The sequence below is a fragment of the Diplotaxodon limnothrissa genome, linkage group LG6 (genome assembly GCF_057381915.1).
Source record: "Diplotaxodon limnothrissa isolate DT_005_m linkage group LG6, D_limnothrissa_male_GT1.1, whole genome shotgun sequence".
Lineage (NCBI taxonomy): Eukaryota > Metazoa > Chordata > Actinopteri > Cichliformes > Cichlidae > Diplotaxodon > Diplotaxodon limnothrissa.
The window spans coordinates 36,199,250-36,223,361 of NC_140601.1; the positions used below are offsets into that span (position 1 = coordinate 36,199,250).

The window sequence follows — 24,112 nt, forward strand, 5'->3', positions numbered from 1 at the left end:
AGACAATGTAAACATTTTACAAAGTCAAAATTCACACAGTATGAACATGTTTCATTTTCAGTGGCATGTATGACACAAAAAAGAATAAAGACAAAGCTATTAAAATATTGAGTCTATATCCAGGTTAAACCACTTGGGTCATTTGTAATCTCTTAAGGCTTTGGTTATCATACTAAGATTTAATCACTTGCAGTTAAGGAATTTTGCTTTGGTGAGTTAATTTTTAAACAGTGCAATATGCTTAGTTAAACTAATAAAGCACAGCTTTATTCAATCTGCCTTAAACTGTACCCACTGAAACTTCCATATAGACATAAAATCCAAATATACAATGAAACAGAAAGCAATAGCTCTTAAGGCAACAGGGCTTATCATCTGTAACTCCAGCTCACATTTTCCTTCTGTAATAAATCTCAACCTGTGCATGCAGGTAAAGAGAGATAATTAAGAGTTTGTCACAAAATACAAAACAAAGAGTAATATTATAAAACCAATATAAATGAATCCGATTTGACAGTTAGATACAAATACACTGTTTATGTACAAATGAAATGGCACTGTAATTCCTCCTTTTGTTCTTTTAACTTGAGACACACACACACACACACACAGAAAAATACACCCATGAATACAAACTGAGGCTTAGTCCATTGATTTGTAATCTTCATTAGACTTCTTGAGGAGTGTGAGCAGGTCCTGTGACATGAAATACGGCCTCTCCTGTGATCCATCATTGCGCTCCAGGTCCTCCACTGCAACATGGACAAGAGAGAGTTGAAGAACAATTTTCTCACACACACCAACACAGATCTGTAATCTATCTTTCTTTTATTTATGCATCGTCTATCTGCCGCCAGTTTTATCTTACAGCCCCCTAAGGTGTACTTAAGTAAATTGCTTTGAGTATTATCTAAATAGGTGGGGGGGGGGGGGGGGGGGGGGGGGGGGGATCCTTTAAATACTCCTAAAAAACCCTGAATGACATGACTAAAAGGAAAAAAGGGGAAAAGGCACATTTAGGTTACAATGTATCGTTTATTTTAATGACTTTTCTCATTCCTTTCTTCATGTACCTCATCATGTATCTCTTAGTTCAAACTGTTCACAAGTAACTTCCACACAAAATTCAATAGCATGTGATTAAGGGTCACAATGTATACACGATGCCACTTCTTTTAAGGGCTCACAAGCTATAAATGGGAAACAATTGTGAAGAAAATGCTCTTAATAACAAAGAGAGAGATATTCTGATTTAAGTATCTAAAGCCCAACTGTAGATTTATTCAAGTGATAATTATTTTAAGAAGGAAGAAGAAGGGAAATTTATACAGACTGATTTTGGCATGTAAAATTTGTTGTTGTGTGCTTTAAAGGTGCTTTAAATCATTGCCAGGGATTTATTTCACATGAAAACTCACCTGCTTCAAAACACCAACCAAACTTGAAATTCTGAACTACTACGATTAAAATACAATCACCTTTAATCAAGATTGACACACAGTGATGACGGAATGTCATCAGAAAATTTAGTGGAAAAACGACTTAGATTTTTCACAAAGTGACAAGAAAAAGGTACAAAAGCATCCAGAGACTTAAGATGTTAGTTAGCATTCAGAAGGTCATGTCAGTACCATGCAGTGCTTAAAGAGAGAGAGATTTAAGGGGAGGGACAGAGCAAGGCAGGAGGCATCAGTAAACAAACTGGGGGGTTCGTAGAGTCCGAGAGGTCACGATGGCTTCATCATGGCGACACAATCACAGCACTTACGTCAGTCCAAAATACCAAGGCAAGTAGGTGGAAAGACAATATATGGAACCCCTCTCTGCAAGGATCTCCACTTGACTGAAGCCAAAAAATACATAACAGATGTACACTACTGTATATGTACAAGTTCCATAGGGGAAAAAATCCAATATTCATACAGTATATCAAATATGTCTGTTAACATTTTGGCGTCAGCTGGTATTATTGTAAACAGTGAAAGAGATTTGATTGAGATGTGTTTGTTCTGACTGTAAACACGGTACTTAAGTGTATCTGTAGTGCATTTGTTAACAGCATTAAGACAACAAATATTAGTGACAGTAATCAGGCACAGGTTCAGCACTCACGATGTTCAACAGATCTTCACGATATAAAAACCAACACTGTTCTAAAACCAACACAAAGAGCGTTTTGTTTTTTTTCAAGCTACAGAGATGCACTGGGCTTTTGACCTGCTTCAAACCTTCAACCCTCTCCAGGTGGACATCCCTCCTATACTCACATAGCAAAGCAATCTGAAACTTTAGCTTGTTGTATGGCATACATTTAACAGGTCCATATCACAAAGGTATAGTTGCACATCTTTCATTCTTTATGCTCTATGAGATTTTCTGAGCCTCAGGTGCTTTGCAACATCTACTCCTGTGGTCCAGATGAAGGTTTTTCTTCCTTAGTCTCCTCTTTTTTCTCATTCTTTTCACCAGTCTCCTCTTTCTCTGCCTCCACAGGTGCAGCGGACACCTCCTCCACCTTTTCCTCCGTTTTCAACTCCTGCTTTTCTGACATCTCTTTCACTTCTGGTTCTTCTTTCCTTTCAGTCTCATCTTCCAGACTGATCTTTTGTTCCTCCGTCTTCTCCTCTTTTGACTCGTCAGCATCTATCTTTGATTGCAAAGCCTGCTCCTCCTCATTTCCCCCCTTCAGCTTTGTCTGTTCTTTCAGCTGTATTTCTCCATCCTGCTGCTGAAGAGGTGTTTCCTCCTCCACTTTAACTTCGTCCACTTGTTTCGCAGCATCCGCCTGCTCAACACCATTGCGATCTTCCTCCACCGGCTTTGATTTGGAAAGGATATCATGCAGCTCAGGGGACATGAAGTAAGGCCTTTCAGAAGAGCCGTCATTTCTTTCCAAGTCCTCACCTTATAAGTGCATGGGTATGTTGTGTTTTTGAATGGGTTAATGGAAAATTAAGGGAAAATGAAAAGGTGAAAGAAAGGAATGTGTAGGGTTTAAAGTAAAGTGAAATTAATAGGAAAAATGAGACAAAGAGAAGAAAGGTCAGAAAACCGTTAGGAAGAAGACGAAACCAGCAGCTCACATTTAGACAGCTGTTTGTAAAAAAGGAAGAGAGGAAATGTGGATATTTGGCAAAAATTACTCACAGAAGCAGAGGAAAAGTGTGTCCACACACATAGCATACACACTGAAGAAGCCATGGGCGATGAGGTAGGATCCCACTACCACTGTCTAACAGGAGAAAGTCACACATGTCATTAAATGGCCACAGACAAACTGAAGACTAACACCAAACCTTATTAATATAATTGTGCCTACCAGTATTGGGACCCAATAGTAGTTGAGAGATGGAGCAGCCTGCTCTACAGCTTTGATTCTTCCGGAGAAGAAGAAGAAAGAGAAAATCCCTATGCAGGAAAAAGGTGAATTAGTAGATCTACACTAGAAAGGCAGATTTTTCTCTCTGCAGTTGGATCTAAAAATAAAATTAAAAAAAACTCTCTTACCAACAATGCCAACAATAAGGAGCTTCCCAAGGAACAGCAGGAAGTCGGTCACTTTATCTAAAACAGCCACCCTGTGCAGAATATGAGAGAGTGTTGAATTAAAACACGCTAAGAATAGGAAATAGTGAATAAAATATGAATATGAATGAAATCTCACCGAATAATGTTTCTCATGAGAAGGAAAAAGGCATCTCGAGCTGCGGTGCAGAAGTTTTTTCCATAGATTGCAATCTAGAGGAAAAAAATTTAAAAAGACGATCGTGAAGCGCTTTAACGGTTGAGACGGTCTGTCAGGCCGCTGTGTCCAGTTACAGGAACTCACCATGATGTACGCATTTCTGTTCAGGAACTTGATACATTTCTCCAGACACCAGAAGCAGCACTTCAAGCAGCTTAGCAGAAACTTAGCAAATTTGTTTTGAGCACCTTAGAAGCAGGAACAGTTTATGATAACATAAGAATCAAGTACTTTACATGCAAAACTTGCAGTTTGCATGTATATTTAACAGTCTGTATCAACAACGTAAATGCATATAAACACAGAGTTTAATTATAAGACAATAAACAGAGACCAAAAGGCAAATGTAACATGTTATAGCTCACCTTTTAACTTGTGATCCAGATACTCCAGAAGGACCCTGATAACTTGGACTAAAGACAGGATGAGAGAGCCAAAAGCCAGAGAGCCTGTGTGGTATCTAATCAGCACAAGGAAACAGAGGCTAGTTGTGAGCATCAGTCATTCTATCTTAGGGTAACAAAAGTTTAAACATTTTGGAGAAAACTTCCTGTCAGCGTTGTAGATATCTTACCATGTAAGCCTTTCAAGCTGCGCTAAAACAATTCTACAAATAAAAAAACTGTTATTATTAAAAATGTATTTTCTAACCTTAGGGCCCTTCCAAGAGAGGAGAAGATGGGGTAGGCAGGGATATCCTCAGGCTTCTTGAAGGCCCAGTAATATGATGCAAATGCACCCGACAGAGTGACTTGGCCCAAGGCCGTCACAAAGTTTGCACACCAAAAGAAAAGGAAGACGTTGTAGAACTGAAAGAGGATGAGGTATTTATGGTAGAGAGTCTCACCACCATAAAAAGCAAACAGGCACTCTGCATCTGGACACACAAGTGATGCATTGGAGGAGTTGAATGTCTTTGAACAAGAGAAAGAGAGAGAAGGGGCATATTGTAAGACATCTTTCGTTCTGTGATCTATGCTGCTGTGCAGGTAAACAGGTGCTTGTTTACAACCAATAACTTTGCCACCTTGCCACCTACAATATCTTTAGCAGGCTAATTTAACAGAACAGTGACATTTAGAAGCATACCTTGGGGTTACAGGTCTCTCGTGAGAATGGGCAGTCAGAGGTGTTGAAAACTTTGTACACCTGCTCATTAGAGGTGGATAAGAAGCTGTTCAGACATGTCAAGGAGAAGAATGCAAAGTACATCCTTGCTTAAAAGTCATGCTATACCTGCTACCGTGATGAAAGGAGACAATTAGGTTCGGATTATCTTTGATTATCATAGACAACTGAAAGGATACACTGCAGTAATGGCCCAGTAAGCGATCACCACAGCCAGAAGGGCAAAGGTCAGCAGTGGGTAGAACAGCGATGACATAACGTGGCCAACAGCTCTGACAAAGAAAATGGTATACATTTTTTTTTAAAAACGTCATGTCAAAATTCACACAAAATTTGTTAAATGTGTCCAACACATTTTTTTTAATACATTTGTTCTAAGAGTGCAATACTGTATAGCAGGAGAGGTAAAGCTGATTTACAATGATGTTTTATTGCTAAGGAAACAAATGCAATTAATCTTTTAGCACCAGCAATGATTACAGCATTAACATATTATTGCCTAACACTTGCTGGGACAGAAATAGTTCATGCACATCTTATGAATGCATGTGCAATAGTCCACTGAGCTATATTTGGTCTTCGGGTTTGTCATACAGGAAATATCTGATTCTTAAGAAGTGACGTACTCTGCTACTTTTACCCACTGGTGGTTAATTTTGTCTGTTTTATCTCAGCTGTTTAACACTAGACAGGCGTACTCTAACATAACAGCTGGCAATTAAATTAATAAAACTCCATCTGATTTCTACTCATGCCAGGCTAGAGACGAGATGTGCAACATTAAAGCTGCATACCATAAGATCAAAACAGCGAGGGATAATTCTCATCTGATCTACTGCTAACTTTTTAAATATGTGAGCACATCTGGTTACTTTTTAATTTTAACCAGGAGAACAGACCAGGGAGATCCTGGTGTAAATCACATTTCACACTGACCTGCTGGCCTCTTTGATGAGGGCAATGGCAATCATTATTCTCTTCCTGAGGAAGATGAGTAGCAGGATGATAATGAACTCCACAATAGCCAGGATAATCACTGCGAACAGAACACAACAGATTAATGGGATTTGTCAACTCTTCATCCACAGACATGCTAAACAATGAAAGTGTGTCTGTGCTTACTGAAAGCCAGCCAGGTCTGCCTGATCTGCAGGTAGACAGAGAAGTCCGTCTGCAGGCCCAGGTCACGGATGGTGACATCAGCACCAGGCTCACCCTTCAAGCTGGCAAACTCCATGTAACAGTGGAAAATGCCTAAAAATGGACAAGTTAATTGGCTGACCTTTTTTTCAGTCAGAACAATCTTTAACTTTGTCAGAAGCTAAGGACTTACCATAACCAATGACTAGGATAACCAAAATAATCATGATCCAGACCATGATGCCAGCCAAGAATCGCAGCAGGACGATGAAAATCAAGCTGACGACCATGGCTATCACCAGACCGCTGGACACATATTATGGTTAATGACTTGGTGATGAAGGTGTTCTGTCTATATATTCTGGTTTTATATCCTAATTTATAAGTTATGTAGTTCTGTGATTGAACATTTAGTCTATTACTGTGATAGCAGAGAGTAGGGAGACTTACAGTAATATCCAGTGCCAAGAATGAGTGTAGTCCTCAAAGATTCTCATGGCAACCTGACGAGCTTCCACAGCTATATTTGACTTCCTGTAACAAAATGAAATGAGTCTAAAAACATGACCAATTATATCCTTAAACATTTAACTGTCATATTAGAAATATTATGTTTATTAGAGAACGGATGCTTAAAAAGAACCCCATGTTGTATAGAGCCCTAAAAGTCACAAAAGATAAGAAAAGGTTACTCAAAAAGTCAGAAATGGTCATGTAAACAAACTGATCTTCTTCTTCTTCAGCTTTTTCTTTCAGCTGCTCCCTTTACAGGTCACCACAGTGGATCTGCCCCCTATCTCTTCTGTCACACTAACCCTCTTCATATCATCCTTCATTACCTCCATTAACCTTGTTTGAGGCCTCTTCCTCTTTTCCTTCAACCTAGCAGCTCTATATTTGTCATCCTTTGCCCAATGAATCCACTGTCTCCTCTGCACATGTCCACATGAACCGATCAATTACTGAAATATATCATAAGCTCTCTGCTATTTTAACACATTTTCAGAAACATTTTGTCTTTTCAGTTTACCACCATTCTGCAGCTGTCTGTAAAAACTTACTAAAACAATGAAGAGGACTGTTTTGCCTGCTACACACGGCTAAACACTAACTTCATTTAGTAGTGTTGCCCTGACATGATATGACTTCAGAGTGACTACCCATAGGTTAAAAAGGTTTAAGAGACACAAGGCTTCCTCCAAAGGTTGACTGACCTTCATCAGAGGCTACAAGGATGTTTTGGGGTTTTGTTCAGTTATTTCTTGTTATATTTCACAGGACTTTGCTTTATTTTGTTCAAGGGAATTCCTTGTGTTGCTTTTGTGCACGGACTCAGTAGTTTTGGACCTTTCTCCTAACTATTGTCTGTACTGTTTGCTATGCTGATGAATCACTACCCTATGATCTCATGCTAGGTCATTTATGATCTGAATTTTGGATTTTACACCACTTCCAGTGTTCCAGTGATGTTAGTGCTACAGTTTTAACCTTTGAATATTTAACATTTAACATTAGCTGTCCAATAACCTTTTGTTAGCTTTGGACATCTATACCGAGGAACTAATAGACTAAGATTAAGAAAACAAGCATAGCTGTCACCAGACAAAATAATTAAGTTATAAATTTATATGAAATTTATATGAAAACATATCTGACATAATATGCCACATACAATTTAGTATTGGAGCATGAAGCTATCCAGCTCTAGGAAGCTGTCAGCTGCAAGAAAACAACAGGAAGTATTACTCATCATCTTCTTGAATAACATACAGGGAGCAATGAAAACCTCTCTGCAGTGAGAGCAGGAAGGAAAACAGTAACACAAGGACCTTCTGAGGTAAACACAAATAGAGCAGAACTGAAGCACACAGAGGCTTCAGCCAGGGTCACTGCAGTGAGATGTAAAGGGAGACTGATAAGCTGATATGCCTCATGTCTAGCATGATAAGTGCCAAGGTCATTGAAAACAAGCAATCATTCACTAAACAGCAGTTGGACAGGGCTGAAAGAGTCTTACGCTTACAGCTTAAGGCTGATATTGAATTAATAAATTAATCATCAAACTAGCTAATCAAACATTAAATTTAATGAACAAAGAAGAACAAATATGAAGGAAAAGTTTCACTTGGTCAAACTCATTTCACACACTTTGTTGTTTATGTTTTATGGGTTTAAGACAACATAAAATAGCAACATGCTGCACATACATGTTGCTATACAATGAAAAACACTCACTTTGATGCCTCCAGCACATCACTGGCATTGACAGTGCCACTATTTCCGTCATCGAAAGTCGTCTCGTTGCCCACCACCACAACACCACCTTTTAATGTTGCCAAAGCAGGAAGGCACCGGCGTGTGACTGTGGAGGGAGGGGTTTTATTAGTTTCACTTTCCTGCAGAAACAAAAGTCCTTTAAAACAGTTTAACACAGAGAATCTCACTTACAGGCTTTACTGGGCATCAGCATAGCTGGGCACAAGCCATCTTTAAGGATCTCTGGCGGACTCTGATAGAAAACAGTCAATTTACTTCACATTTAGCAGAACCCCTTGAAATGTGTACAATATGAATAATCTAATTTTTCAATGCTTACCAGTCCAGTGAAGTCCACTCCTTCCTTGCAGTATTTTTTGTAGTATTCCTGGTCATCTTTATTTCCTACCTTGGCTTTTATCAATGTAAGATGCCTATTAGGACAGCTTTCCACGCATAACTGCACACATGTAACAACAAAGACATTAACATTTAACCGCGTAACTTCAACACTTTACAGTAGACTGAGAACAACTTAAAATAAAGTGAGTAATGCTTCTGACCTGTGTGGTGGGACACTGAAACTCCAGCAGCACAAGAGGGCTGGCACATTTCAGGATGTTGAAGTAGAACAGAAGTGGTTTCTTCCTGTTGTGTCACAGTGAAATGACAATGTTATTAGGTCTTCATAGACGATAAGGATGCAGTCATTGTAATATAACTCTATGGTTTCTGAAGTCTTGATTTGAAGTCCTATTTTATCCATTGTCTTTTAGGGAACTTTATTTCTTCTACAACTGTGATCACCATCTTTTGTGGTTTGGTTTTGTTTCCTGGTCACCTGTTGGATTTCGCTATCGATTAGTGTATCTACAAAAGAATACCTATTTTTTTCCTCTGTACCAGAGGAAAAACCTCATCACAATGTTGCTAAGAATAATGTTTTTTTTCTGGCCTTTTTCAACTTTTATTTGATAGACACAGTGAAGAGAGGACAGGAAAGCAGGGGCAGAGAGAGTGGGGAAGACATGCGGGTTGGACTCGAACCCGGGCTGCCCGCCCGCTCAACACTTGTCAGAAGATTCAATAAACTCTCCAGTTAGAATTAGAATAGAAAATTTGATTTGATTTCTTGTAATTATTTCATAGTTCAGGCTGAGTAACATGCAATTAAAGTACCAGTATTTCCTCCAAACAAATCCTTTGGTGTGTGTTAGTAAAACAGGCCATATCACTTGTAAAATAACTGCATTTGCTGACTGCTACAGTGGCCTGTGTTGATCAAAGTGGCCACACAAGTAACTCTGAACATTTCTTAAACTGTTGTGACCACCTGCATTCATCATAAATAAATGTAAGCACTAAATAAAGAGTATGAGATTAAAGCAATTATTTTTATTGTTGTTATTATAGTATTATCATACTTAAGATCATCCAATTATAGAAGGTTTCCAAGAACACAAATGCTCTTTTACACTGTAACTTACTCCAGAGGTGTTCCAGCTTGTCCGCAGAACTGACCTCTGCTGTCTGTGGGATAAATGACTTTCCTGGGGTCCCCTTGAGACCAGGCTGCAAAGAGAACATCAGGAAGTAAAGAAATAAAATACCATCTTAAATTCCTCATGAGCACGCTCCTTTTATTTAATGCTTAAATAAAATAAACATCTTCTAATACATTTAGAAATTCAGATATATGAACATTTCTGAATTAAAGTCTGAGTTTAAAAAAGCTCCTGGTCTTAAATTAGACAACAGCCTCATGAAGGAGTTAAAAAGAAAGACTGAGAAAGTAGACCCACACAGTATTGTGACTTTAATGTGTAAACACCTTCCAGCTTTGACAGCATACACAGAGTGTGGGACAGACTGGCGTGATCCTCAGTGTAACTCATAACATAAAAATAAAACATGTTGCGTAACGCTTATCTATTTCAGCTAACTTTGGCTTCAGCTATATTTCCTTCCCACTGGGTGGTGTCTGAGACATTTCCTGGTTTTTCTAAGCTGCAATCTATTTATAAAGTCACTAATAAATTGCTAGATAAGTCCTGTGAGGTTGGGAATATGTGTTATAATTTAACAGTAAATGTACATTGTATGTTTTGCTTGAAAACCGATGGCCACTTATGTTGCTTTTCAAAGGTATTGGTTGTAGTGGGGGCTTGTGGTTGGGTGGAGGGAATGTAGCCGATGTGCAAGACTTCAAGTCGCAGATAATGCAAATAATTACTTTGTAAACAGATGTTGTAGTACGTGCAGTAATCAGTGTGCATGATGCACAATAAACAGGCAGGTGTTTTGACCTAAATAACTTTGCCAATGGTTGAATTTTCACAAATGTTTCCAAAATGCAAGTAGCTGGGAGCTGTTATTGGTAGTGTTACCTCTGTGGTGCCTAATGATGAGAAAACCTTTGGAAAAATCACTCTCACTTGTTTATTCTGGCTTCGAGCTCATAAGTAGCTTTCTGTCTCATCAAACCTCACAATGGAGGAGAGCTGCACAGAGATGTTGAACAGGATGTTTTACTTCCTTCTTTGAGGCAGTAGAATTACAACCAGTCAGAAACTATTTTATTTATAACTTGGCTTATGTAGACTGGCTACTGTAAAAACAGGCATTTTCACACGACTTGGACTACATGTTAATAAAGTTCATCTCACTCCACCCAAGGTAGTGCCTCACTTCCCACTTCTGATTAATAATATTAGACACCACCCATGCACAAATTTTGTATGGTAAAAAAACATAACAACCTAAATATAAATAATGCTCAGAACACACTATAGTGATGAGAGATCAGTCTTACCAATGATACCCACAGCAAAGTACCCCAGCAAGGCTAAGATGAAGAGTATACAGCAGAGGATATCTGTGCAGCCCCTGAGGAAAGAAAAGAGGAAGGGAAAGCAGGTGCAACATGTTGCCATTAAAGTCTGCTATATACAGCCGACAGCAAAAGATCACCAGTAATCAAAGCAGACGTCTCACCTGTTGTGGATCGGCCCTTTGAAGTTTGGATCAAACTTTCTGGACTCCCCTGTGGACGAAAACAGAACAACAGGTTTAGTAATGCCTGTTATTAGAAATTAGACTTCAAACAATGGCTTTCAGTCTGTTGATACTTGACAAAGGCTGCGGTGAATTGATCCCAAAATTAAACCTGGGGAAATGAAACCCGAGGTTTCCTTAATTTGTTCTCATTTCAGAGATATTTTTTGATTAATGGTCGTCTTTTAAAATGTAAACCACAACCACAGCTGAGAGCGGCCAGAGACAGAGGTGATATTGCCATCCTGAAATATGACAAATTAATTGTTAAACCGAGGTCACAGAACGCCGGAATTAATATTTAGACTTCAGCAATGTTGCCATTTGTAGCTGTTGAGATCGATCGGTCTGCAAATGTTGGATCCTATACTTATTCCCGGATTCTCCGGTAAAGATTTTTCAGTGGCTCATGTCAATATTTGTAGCCTTAAATATAAGGTTCAGGAAATTCAGTCACTGTTGTCAACAAATACGATAAGTGTGCTGGCTATTTCCGAGACACATTTAGATGCTGCCTTTGAGAATAATAAATTTGAAATAAACGGTTATAAGTTGTATAGGAAGGACAGAAACAGATTTGGAGGGGGCGTAGCCCTATACATTAATGATAATATGGCAAGCAAACTACGTATGGACTTAATGTTTAACGACCTGGAAATTGTGTGAGTTCAGTTACACCCGCTCTATGGCAGGCCTGTATTAGCAGGTTGCTGCTATAGACCCCCAAGTAGTAATATGTTGTATGTAAAATGAATTTGTAAAATGCTGGAAAGAGTAACTGAGGAAAACAAAGACATGTTCTTATTAGGAGACTTTAATATAAATTGGTCAGCTCCTTCTTGTCCTTTAAGGAAAAAGATAAGTTCATCAGCGTCGGCCTGTTGCCTGTCTCAGATGATCACCATTCCCACCCGGGTCACGGTCAACGCAGGAGGTCATAGGTCATCATATATATACTGATCATATTGATCATATATATACAAATGTTCCTGAGCATTGCTCTAATATTGTTTCTATTCCAGTTGGTTATAGTGACCATAATCTTGTAGGTTTGACCAAGAAAATGAAACCACTGAAAACTGCACAAAAGATTATTTTTCATAGATCATACAAATATTTTAATGCAGATAAGTATATTAATGACGTAAAAGAAATTCACTGGACTGACATCTGCCTCGAGAGTGACCCTGATATGGCATTATCTATGTTTATTGAAAACTTTTGCTACCTGGCTGACAAACATGCCCCCTTAAAAAGATTTACTGTTAAAAAGAACTACGCACCTTGGTTAGATAATGAACTTAAGGTTGCAATGTCAGAAAGGGATATAGCAAAAGCAAAAGCACATAAGTCTGTCAGTCCACAAGAGTGGGCAAGATATCGCGAGTTAAGAAATCAAGTAACTAAATTGAATAGGCGCAAGAAGAAAGAATATTATCAACTTAAGCTCAAGGAGGCCAATAAGGACAGCAAAAAGGTGTGGAAAGTTTTAAATAATATAATGGGTAGAGATCTTGCTCCGGTGATGTCTCACATCTACACGGGTGGTACATTTATAAGTAAAGCTAAGGACATAGCCAATTATTTTGTGAATTATTACAGCAATAAAATAACAAATTTAAAATCTAATATGAGCAGAGGTGATCCCACCTTATCACGTCGTCTTATACAGGATGTTATCATGAATAATAAGCAATGCCAATTTAAGTTTGAGGCAGTGAATGTAGAGATGGTAGAGCGCTTATTGATATCACTTCCTGACGATACATCCTCCGGCTCTGATAACATAGACAGTAAACTGCTCAAAGTTGCAGCCAAGTTTGTGTCCCTTCCTATATGTCACATATTTAATAGATCTTTGGCATGCAGCTTATTTCCATTGCAGTGGAAAGAATCGAAAATAATTCCCATTCCTAAAAACAAGAATGACGTTTTTAATGGTGTCAATAGCAGACCTATTAGTCTACTCCCCGTTCTAAGTAAAATTATGGAGAGGATTGTCTATGAACAAATTCAACATTACCTAACAGAAAATCAGTTACTCACTCAGTTTCAACATGCCTACAAACCTGGTTATTCCACCAGTTCAGCTCTCATTCACATGACAGATAACTGGTACAAATATCTAGATAATGGGAATTTGGCCGGGGTGGTATTTTTGGATTTTAGTGCTGCATTTGATTTGATAAATCATGATCTTTTGATAGATAAACTAAAATGTTATGGATTTTCACCAGCTGCTTTGTGCTGGATGGAAAGTTATTTGTCTGGAAGAAGGCAAAAGGTTTATTATAATGGTTATTTCTCGGAGGGCTGTTATATGAACTGTGGTCTACCCCAAGGCAGCTGCCTCGGTCCACTTCTCTACTCAGTCTTTACAAATGATTTGCCGTATGTCCTGGATAAATCTCATCTTGTAATGTATGCTGATGATTGCACCATGTTTTATTCAGCCAGTAGCCACTCTGAATTGACAAGCGTATTACAACTAGATTTGCTGAACGTGTTTGATTGGATAAGTAAAAACAACATGATTTTAAACGTGTCGAAATCCAAAGCCATGTTAACAGGAAGTAGAGTACGCTTAGTCAACAGCCCACAACTAAATCTTTCCATAGCTGGATCAGTATTAGAACAGGTCACCCAGATTAAATTACTTGTGTTACCATAAACCACCACCTTTCATGGTCTCAGCACATCAACTCTGTTATTAAGAAAATGGGACAGGGCATAGCTATAGCTAGGAAATGCTCTTTTTATATCACTTCTTCAATTATGAAAGATGTCATTAATGCACTAGTATTATCTCATCTAGAGTACTGCTCAATCATTTGGTCAGCAGCTAATAAGACAGATCTGAACAGACTTCAGTTAGTCCAAACTAGGGCGGCCAGATTAGTGTTAAGGTGTTCATATTATACAAGTATTGATAAAATGCACGATAAACTTTCTTGGCTTTCTGTACAAGCTAAATTATACTATGGCTTACTTGTATTTTTAAAGAAAGCAATACTGGTAAACACACCACACTTTTTTTATGCTCAGTTGCAGTATCCAGATGAAATACATAACCATGCCACACGATTTTCAACTAACCACAATTTAGTAACTCCTCGAGTTAAAAGTAACTTTTTGAAAAACTCTGTTATATTTAGAGCATCTTTTCAGTGGAATAAGTTGCCTTATGCAATTAGAGAATTGGCTTCTATTCATAATTTTAAAAATCACCTAAAAGCCTATTTAGGCAGTTTTTAATTTATTTGTAAAAATTGTAGAGGGTAATGTCACTTGTAATGGAAATTGCGTATTTTGTTTGAGTGTTTTGTTTTTTGGTTTTTTTTTGGTTTTTTTATATAATTTTTAATATTCACATGTTTACATTTTCAGAATTGTAAAACCTTATTGTGGATGTAAAAGCCAAATTATGTGGACAATTTGCATCCAACTCATTGTGTAACATTTTATTTGGTGGTATTTGATGGTTTGGGCCCCAGGAAGACTAGCAACCACTGTTGTGGAAGCTAATGGGGTTCCTTATAAATAAACAAATAAACATATGCTGAAAGAAGTGGAGCACAGTGGGGCAGTGGTTAACTCTGTTCCCTCACAGCAAAAAAAAAAAAAGATCCTGCTTTCAAAGCTGGCGGCCTGGGGCTTTTCTGTGTGGAGTTCATGTTCTCCCTGTGTTTGAACTGATTTTCTCGGGGTACCTTGGCTTTCTCCCACAGTCCAAATCACATGTTTGTGGTTCGGTTAACTGGTGATTCTAAAGTTGGTGTAGGTGTAAATGTGAGTGTGAATGGCTGTTTGTCTTTCTGTGTTATCCCTGCACTGGACTGGTGACCCGATGGATGAATGGACAACAGTCAGGTCGGCTCTGACACTGACCGGTCAGCTATCTGAGACAGACACATGTCGAAAGATCTGGGAGATACAGCTCAATATAAATTCACAGTATAACAGTGTACTTGTACAACATTACGTTTATGGGATACACTGTCTATATTAATCATACAATTTTAACAACTTTTAAGGGCATGGTTATTTTTTTAATTTAAATTTTCTTGGAATTTATTTTGATAAGGGGCAGAACAACTACACCAAACATGTATTAAAAGTTAACAACACAGGTATACAATTACATTGTTGGGCTTTGCTTTTGGATTGTGAATAAAGTATATAAGATACATTTTTGTATTACAGAAAAATAATATATAATTTACAGCTATTTTGAGAGTCCATAATGATTTTTCATAAATATTTTATGGTCTTCACCAAGACTCCCGTCTTTCCATTTGCCTCCCATTCCCTGTGTTTCTTGTCCCCTGTGTACGTCTCTGTGTTTGTGAGTTTGCCTCGCCCATGTGGGTGAGGCACCTCAACAACTTGCACATCTGCATCCCATCATTCATCGGCCTCTTCAGCTACCCAGGAGTTTCACTCAGATTTCTATGCCATAATGTTTGGCAGCAGAAAATCTTTGGCCCGCTTAGATGTGTTTAGTTCTGTCAATGTGATTTTTAAATGGGACCTAATATAATTTCCCCTTTTTTTCTGTAAAATAGTACATACTGCATTACTACTACTTTATTAATAGGTAAGGGAGCTTGTTTCTTCGAAAGGAAAAACAAAGGGTATGCCTCAAGACTAAGATAAAAAATTATAAATAAACATTATTTGAAGCAATGAATCATGCAAAGCTACTCTAATAAAGTGCATAACATAGGCAGCTGGGAATATGTCAAGATTTATCCTCCTTTCTTGGCTTATTAGTTTAACAGCTCACATGCCTCCTTCTTCTGCAAAACTCCATCCTAACCTTCAACAGCCAGCCTGAGTCACAGGTCATTATTTTTCACATTTAACAATTGACCCCTTTTAACCTTCATTGCTGTGTCTTGTCTTCATATTTCATTTTTGCTGAAAGCATAGAATTAAAAACTCCCGGTGAAGCAAAAATGTTGGACAGTGTTGTTTCTCAGTAATTTGTATCTGCTGCATCTAATGTTTAAAATAATACCAGATTGATTATATGGGTCTTGGACTGCTGACTGGAAAATAAGCAACCTGATTGCTCTGACAGCTTTGGCATCAAATATGCAAAAAATCAGGAAAGGGCCTTTTTTTTTTTTTTTTTTTAAATATAGCACTATCTATGACTGACATAGCATATGTCATAATTGTAATGAAAAAAGTTTCCTCTTTTATGTAACACGTCTGTCTAAGTGTTCAGTAAAGCTGCTGGGCTTATGGTAAAAACACTTTATGACAGGCCCGCCCTTTTAATAATGGAGTCATGTTGCACATCCTCCCTCTTTGTCTCTCACCACATTTCCTGTCTGTATCTGTGGTGTCTACTATGGAAATGCAAAAGAAGAAAGAAAAGAAAGAACCAAAAACAAAAGGGAGAAAAAGAGAAAGACGTAAGCTGCTTTACATATGCAGCTTTTGGTACATTTTTACACGAAAATAAATAAGTGAAATAAATAAATGAAATTTGGATAATAAGAAAAAATTAGGCATTCAAAATATAGCTGTCACTGCCTCTGTGTTTAAACCAAAGTGAAACTAGCTACGAAATAATAGTCACTACATTTACTACACATTTACAGGTAGGCTGCAGGCCAAAGTGTTGCAGAAAATGCTTTTATCTGGAATGTATATATGTGTACAAGGGAGTATTTCATTAGAGTGACTTCATGTAGTGACTTCTACAGAACAAAAGGATTCTTCTGCCTGACCGTCATGCCTAGCAACCCACAAAATGGCTCCCCGGTGACAGTGGGAGCCCCCTGTGGACATCGCCAGCCGCCATGGAAACACCTCATACTCAACAGGGGAGAGAAGCATAAACCAAACCCACGTTGGTTACAGTGAAACGAAGCCAAAAGTGCAAGCCAACGTTTTTGAGAATCAGTGAGAAAAGACTTCTCACTAATAAACACAAGCTACATCCTGTTAAAATATGAACTGATGTCAGACTCTGTGATGTGTCACACATGACCTATTACTGTCAGCGTCAACCTGGCCTACTACTTTCTCCTAAAATCTATAGTTGAGCAGTTTTTAACATTTTTTTAAAAACAGATACTTTTATTAAAGGATCTATAGCACAAACAATGGGCCGAGCACTAGAGCCAGCCCCAGCTGTTTCTTCTAACTGCATTACACTTACCGAGGAAACAATACACTCTCCCTTGCACACACGCACACATATAGAACTTAAACACACGTGCTCTCCTCACACAATGGAGGAACGACCAAAAAGCGTCACGTTGTCTGAGACAAACTATGCTTATTAGCAGTGAAGCAGCACATTAGCCATCACAATTAGAGGACTGTGAGCCATTACTCAACTATCTCACAAGTCTATCAAAAAGACGTTCAGTCACAGTTATGTAAGAAATGCAGGCTTGCGAATTACCTTTTCCATCATATTTTGTCATTCCGGTGCTGTTTTGCTCTCAGTTTGTGTCACGGATGGTTTTACAGATACGTCTCAGTGTTCTGTGTTCTGTTGTTGTTTCTTTAAAGGTCCTTCCTGTATAACAGTGCTTGCGTGTCCTCTAGCTTCTTACTCTTCACTTCCTTATTTTAGATTTCAAAGCTCTGCCTTCACCTCCAATTCCCTCTTTTACTCTGTGGGTTTCCTCCTTGCAAAAGCTGCGTCAGCCCAATTGCAGCAAAGAAGTATCGATGGAAAAATTGAGACAGGATATCGAAATAAACAGAGACTTGTGGCACCTGATAACTGCCAAAGCTGCCAAAAACATGAACTAAAAACTAAAATGTGCCAGTTTTATACATCTTGCTGCAGAGAGTGTTTGCTTCAGTTGTGGGTGCTTGTTCTCACATCAAAACAGTCTTTAACCCCAACACATAATGGTTATTTCAGACTTCAGCTCAGTTCACTGAATCAACAAGATAAGCTGTGTTTTACAGAGTGTGCCTGCATGTGCTGCAGCTGCACTGCCACCTGTAAAAAAAAATTTCTCACCCCTGAGCTACTGTGTCGTTTGTTCTTAAAATTTTAGCCGACTTGCCCTCTTTCTGTTTCCTCGGCGTCCTGTTTTGTTTTATCAGCTTGTTACCTCATTCTGAGTGCACCCACCTCTCAGTGGTTTCAAACGGAACAATGAACAAAGCCATCATAACCACAGTCATCCAATAGCAAATGTTGATGCATTGCGCATGTCTGACATATACACAGCAATGAGCTGATAAGCACATCAGAGATAACGCCATCCCACTCTGGTGGCACATGACCACCTCTGCTGGCATGTGACAGATTACAGTGGAAAAACATTCTCAGTGCAACATTATGAAAACAGTTTCAGAATCACATAATGAAACAATGTTTCATCTCAGACCTCAAATACACACTCAGTGTTGGATTGTAACAGTGTGGGAACATTTTATGAACTGAAACGTGACAACATTCTTTAAACACTCTCAGAATGGTGCAGTTAGAACATAAAGTCTTAGCTAAACTATTAATTTCACAGGAAGTTTATCTGAAATTTAAAAAAACCCTAAAACATTCTCAGTACATTTGATTACATTTTTTTCTTCATAAATAGCTATATAATGGTAAAATACACTAATAAAATAAAATAATAAAATAAAATAATGGTAAAACTTAAAAAAAAAAACCAAAAAAAAAAAAAAACACTAGTTGAGTTCCTGGGGTTACAGGTTAATGAATCAACCTTTGTGAAATTCTCTAAGCTAACCAATGCACTTTGCTAACCACCGGTGGTGCAACGTGTGAACACTTGTGGTTGTTCCAAAGCAAAGAGGTTCTCAGTTCAAAGCCGATGGCCGGATGGAGTTTTAGTGCATTGAATTTACACATTCTGAGACTCTGGCACAGCTTCCCATGTGATCATGTGCTGGGTCACTTTAAACATGTTTGCTGTTTTGTTTTGTGTCTAACTTACTTTTAGTCTAGTCTTAACTTGAGACTTGAAATATCTCAGTCTTTTAAAAATGAGAGGAAACTTGACAAAAAGAGGATGAAAAGAAACAGACAAACAAAGTGGCAGGCTTAAAAAGCATCTACAGCAGATGCACACTATCTGAAGGTCATGTCTTTAAGAATTAGCCAAAAATCGAGTAAAGACCTGACACAAAACCCGAGAGATGTATCTGCCCCTGAGCTATTTTAAGTAATTACAAGAATGCAGGTATAAGAGAGTTCAGAGTGCGCTGAAGAATAAAGGCCATCATGTCAAATATTAACTTTCAAACCCATGAGAATAGTGCAAGTTCTGTTTTTGCCTTACATACTGTATCCCTATGAATGTTTGCAGATGTTTTGATAATTTGCTACACCCATTTCTCATTTTTCTAGCAAAATATAAACAAATGAAGGGTGACTTTAGCCTTGGGCACAATATTGTATCTTGGCCTCTTCTGCAAATAGACATGACCACAAAAATCAGCCTTGTTCTTATGAATCAAGAATTTTAACCTGTATTAGCACTGACGTACATCGATTTTTTTTTAAGAACAGTAGTAGTAGATTCGCTTTTTCTCTTCAAACAAAATGAGTAGGGGCCACTGGGGACATAATTTTGAATGATCTACACATACGTAGCACCTTTTGAACCTTTATTAGGATCTACAACCCACTTTACAGTGTGTTTCATAAATTTACCAATGATAGCAGAGCCGCTAAGCCATAGCACCTGAATGGAACAGAGCTCAAACTACCAAACTGTTATAAAGCTATTGGTGTAAGAATATTTATTCTGGGCAAGAATACTGTAAAAGAAGAGTTGCAATAAATAAATAAATAACAGAGTGCTTAGATATTTCTTCTCCAGCATTTATTATTGTTGCTTTTTAGTTTTACCCCACACAGTCTGCCATCACTACTAAGTTTCCTCTGTCTCTCTTCTGAAGATAAACATTAAGAGATTCTCCCTTCAGCCTTTCATTTGTAGGGCCATCTGTGAATGTGAGACACCGCTCCATTAGAGCTGGAGGAACAGGCGGCTCTTTGCCTGTTTTGTCCATAAAACAATCTCTGATTGTGCTGAAAAGCATGCGAGCAGATTTGTTCTTCTTGTTGTTGTGTTCAGGCTGCCAAATATCGTGTAAGTCGTCTTGTTCGTTTATGTAATTGGCAAAATGTTCACTGATGTCAGTCTGCCACCTTAAACACATTTTTTAAAAGGTTAAAAATACATACATATATTTTTTTCACTTTGGTAACCGGATGTCCTCAGGTACTTCATTACACAGAACCTAGGCTGTGAAAATGTATAAGGCCCTTCAGATCTCAGGTTCAGGTCAGTAACGGGTTAAAAGTATCTGCCAATGATCCAGCCTTTAGTTGTATAGTACTGTGTGACTCTGCGTGTATTTGTTTGTGTGCGTGTTTAAGGGAGAGATGATGTCATGACTGATGATGTGCTAATGGGCCCAAAGGGGTTATCAGATGAACCTTTCCCTGCCTACCTTAATGGGATAGTGGCTACTGTGGTTGTGCATGATTGTATGTACACTCACAGACTGCATACACAAGGAGACATTCTGAATATATCTCGTCACAAGAGTGCTTATCCCTGAATTTTTTATCTTTATATTCCAGGCACGCAGATTCATTGAACATCATTACAATACAGGACAGAAGCCACTCTGTGTAAAACTGTTCCTGTACTGTGCCAAGCAGCTGTAACTGCTTCAAATACTCCTCCTGAAGCCACTAATGAGGTCAGTGGAACAAGGAAACATACTAAAGTCTTTTTAAAGGAGATACATAAATCTGTCATCCACTGGCTTTGATCACTGTCTCTTGTTACTCCTCAGAGTCGCTACTTTTCACATCAAGAAAAAGCAGATTTTCTAAAACCAACTAAATCAATGATCATCAAAAATGACGAATATCGTCAGCGGCATCTCTGTCTGTGTACAGAGCTGTATGTGTGTGTGTGTGTTTGTGTTTATTTCCCAGCTTGATATTGACTGAAAATCACTTTCCTAAATCTGTTGAGTGGGTAGTACAGACAAGGCTGAACACAGGCGAGGCAGAGCGGGTTGTGGCCTGCCTGCAAGCACGCACACTTTCGTAGACATGGAGGAAATGTGGCAATAGTAGTAAGAAGCCAGTGACTGCTTACAGTTTAAACTGAAACTCCAAATAAAAACTCATGTTTAAGGAGCTGAAATGTGTATTGTACATTGGTGTCGTATAAACCTTTATCTTGAGTTTAAAGGGCTTATGGTCTTTGACCCTTGAGTCATGGGAGAGGGCAGTTGAGGAAAACAGATCACTGTATAGCAACAGGAAAACCACAAGGAAATGGCCCACTATGGGAGTTGACTGGAGAAGATGTGGATTTAACATTTCAATTTGCATTGTGAAATAAGGAATAGCTCAATAGTAAGGCAGTATTAGGGCAGTTTTCCCAATGCATGAGGATTGTGGTTTGGTTTTTAGCCTTCTAAGAACAACCTTTCATGTAATAATGTAGACATGGAGTATTAAAGAAAGAATAACAGTGGTTACAAAAACTTCATGACTCAACAGTCCATATGAATAACAACCCTGCCCAGACCACGCCAGGCTGCTGTGGGCTGCTAACTTGGTGGTGGTGGAAAAAATGCATGTGTGGCACATAATAATCTGCAATGAGTCATACGTTTGACTGACATAGAAGATTATTTTTCCACACTAAGTGTACGAAAATGTAATAAATAGACAAAAGCTGTGAACATCTGTGAAATGTATGTGTTTGCAAAAGGCTGTGTGCATCTGTGGATGAAGCAGCCATATGTCAATCTACAAAATACCAAATGGTTATGGAGCCCAAGAGACAGCATATGTGCTCTCCTTCTCCACTCTGCTCTGTTTCTGTGTGTTCCTGCAGTACAGAATCGCCTCCATATAAAGCCTAATAGGGAAAAACCCGGCAACCTAGTTCTGTTTATTACCCCTAATTAACCGAAAGAGCAATAATTAACTACCTTTAGTTTTTGTTCGATTTTTTTTTTTTAGCTATATTTAGTTTGTTATACAGGCTGTAATTTAATGACAAATAAACGACTCGTTTAGAGTACGCATTCTACACCCGCTGTGCAATGCAAACTGAATAATTAAATGCAACTTAAAGGGCGTTTTCTCAGAGTTTAAAGATAAATCGGGAAAAAAAAATAGTCCGGTTGCTGAAGATGTGGATATCTCCAGATCTGCATGACACTCATGAGGTCCACACCCATCCATCCATTGCAGTCATTGTTTCCATTTCTTCCCCCGTTTAAAGAAAAAAGAAAGAAAGATCGAAGAGAAAGCCGTAAAACAAACTGTTCTTACCGTATTTGGGGTCCGGGTTTTTCTCCTCCATCTCCATTCTCACGCACTGCTGCTTGCTGCTGATCAGACCTAACCCAGGACAGTTTCCATGGAAATGTCGAGGCAAAAAAACATCAATAACAGTGACCGACTGCAACAGCCACACAGCAGACTGAAGACGGAGACCACCCCAAGCCAAATTGGAGCAAAGCGCATTCCAGTCTAACGGAAAGGAGAGCCAGCCAATGAGAGACCGGGGCCTGCTGACCGACAGCTGCTGCAGCCACTCAGGATTACCCTGACGAGGACAAAGGCTGTGCAATGGAATGTGTAGAATTTAAAGACCAAATGTGCTTTTAAAGAACATAACGCATTCAGAAAGATTATTGCATAATACGGTAATTATTTTAAGTTATTTATTTTGTCTAAACATCATTACGTCGTTTGCTGAGAATCGAAGAGAACTACTTCCCAAAGAAGACGCATACAAAGAGCACGGTGATGAAAAATACATTTTTGTCAAATTTACCTCAAATTAATGAAACTTTCCGCCCCATAAAAATGAAATTTTATTGGCAATCTTCTCTTCAAAAGAAAAAGTATCAACTGGGATTCTGCCACCGAGAGAAAATCCAAATTTGTCAATACAGTCCCCTCAGTCTCTGTGTTTACAAGTAAACGTGGCTTAAATGTGCAAATCTCTGAGGCACTATGAAGAGAAAATTCTCTTTAACCTATGTATTTTGTATCATTGCTAGTAAGTGATTCTTCTTCCACCAGCACAGTCGTGTAGTCTGAGAAATGATGTTTTACTAAGAAATAAGTAAGATAATTATTACCATTTACTGACTCATAACATGGGAGACTCAAGCTTATAGAAAAGTGGAGTAGGAAACTCATGCATACCAAGAAGATACTATGACCTGGAGACATATTTTCATCAGAAGGGTAAAGGGAGAAGGGCATCACTGGCAAAACTGCTGGCCTGCTGTTTCTTTGCTCCACGCGGGAGGTATTGACATTACAGATATGCTGTGTTACACAAAACCAATTTTCACATTCTTGGAAAGATTAATTAATGATTGAAAGACGAACAGTTTGGAAAGACTGTAATGCATCTTCACATTGCATAATAGGCTCCAGCCTTTGGTTCCAAAAGTGTCATGTAAAGGTTTGCCAGGAAAACAATAAATAATTAAAGCGTTTGGCACGTTATCAGGTTACTTATGAAAAGCGTGAGGATGTTTTTTATTGCTTTTTAGTACAATATGCCAAACAAATAAACTGTAACATACAACATTTTACAAAGCTCACTGGTATTTCTTTCTTTTTAAAATTTGTAAATATATAGGTTGAGATTTCATTTAATTGGCTTTTTTCTGTGAGCAGGAAAAACATCAAAAACATTTATATATGCACATTTACATTTTACAGGTTCATTTCTTTGCCTTTCTTCTTTATATTACCCAAACTTAAAAGTTACAGTGTAA

General features: G+C 38.3%; 1 protein-coding gene across 3 annotated transcripts; it reads right to left on the bottom strand.

Moving 5' to 3' along the window:
• Positions 1 to 76: 76 nt before the first annotated feature.
• Positions 77 to 22,805, bottom strand: LOC146631113 (choline transporter-like protein 2). 3 transcript variants are annotated; one of them, XM_085355146.1, is made up of 22 exons: positions 22,644 to 22,805; positions 11,264 to 11,312; positions 11,082 to 11,155; positions 9,757 to 9,841; positions 8,833 to 8,917; positions 8,610 to 8,729; positions 8,462 to 8,522; positions 8,249 to 8,375; positions 6,464 to 6,547; positions 6,207 to 6,319; positions 5,996 to 6,127; positions 5,810 to 5,909; positions 5,053 to 5,145; positions 4,835 to 4,919; positions 4,397 to 4,659; positions 4,111 to 4,205; positions 3,830 to 3,933; positions 3,665 to 3,738; positions 3,508 to 3,578; positions 3,320 to 3,408; positions 3,148 to 3,232; positions 77 to 752 (listed from the first exon to the last, which is right to left on the bottom strand). In XM_085355146.1, the coding sequence occupies exons 1-22, from the start codon at positions 22,678 to 22,680 to the stop codon at positions 643 to 645; spliced, it is 2,136 nt and encodes a 711-aa protein (XP_085211272.1). In that variant the 5' UTR covers positions 22,681 to 22,805; the 3' UTR covers positions 77 to 642. The 3 variants fall into 3 exon arrangements, with proteins under 3 accessions (XP_085211272.1, XP_085211270.1, XP_085211271.1); XM_085355144.1 differs by lacking the exon at positions 77 to 752 and adding an exon at positions 1,028 to 2,904; XM_085355145.1 differs by lacking the exons at positions 77 to 752; positions 22,644 to 22,805 and adding exons at positions 1,028 to 2,904; positions 17,748 to 18,047.
• Between the last annotated feature and the right edge of the window lie 1,307 nt (positions 22,806 to 24,112).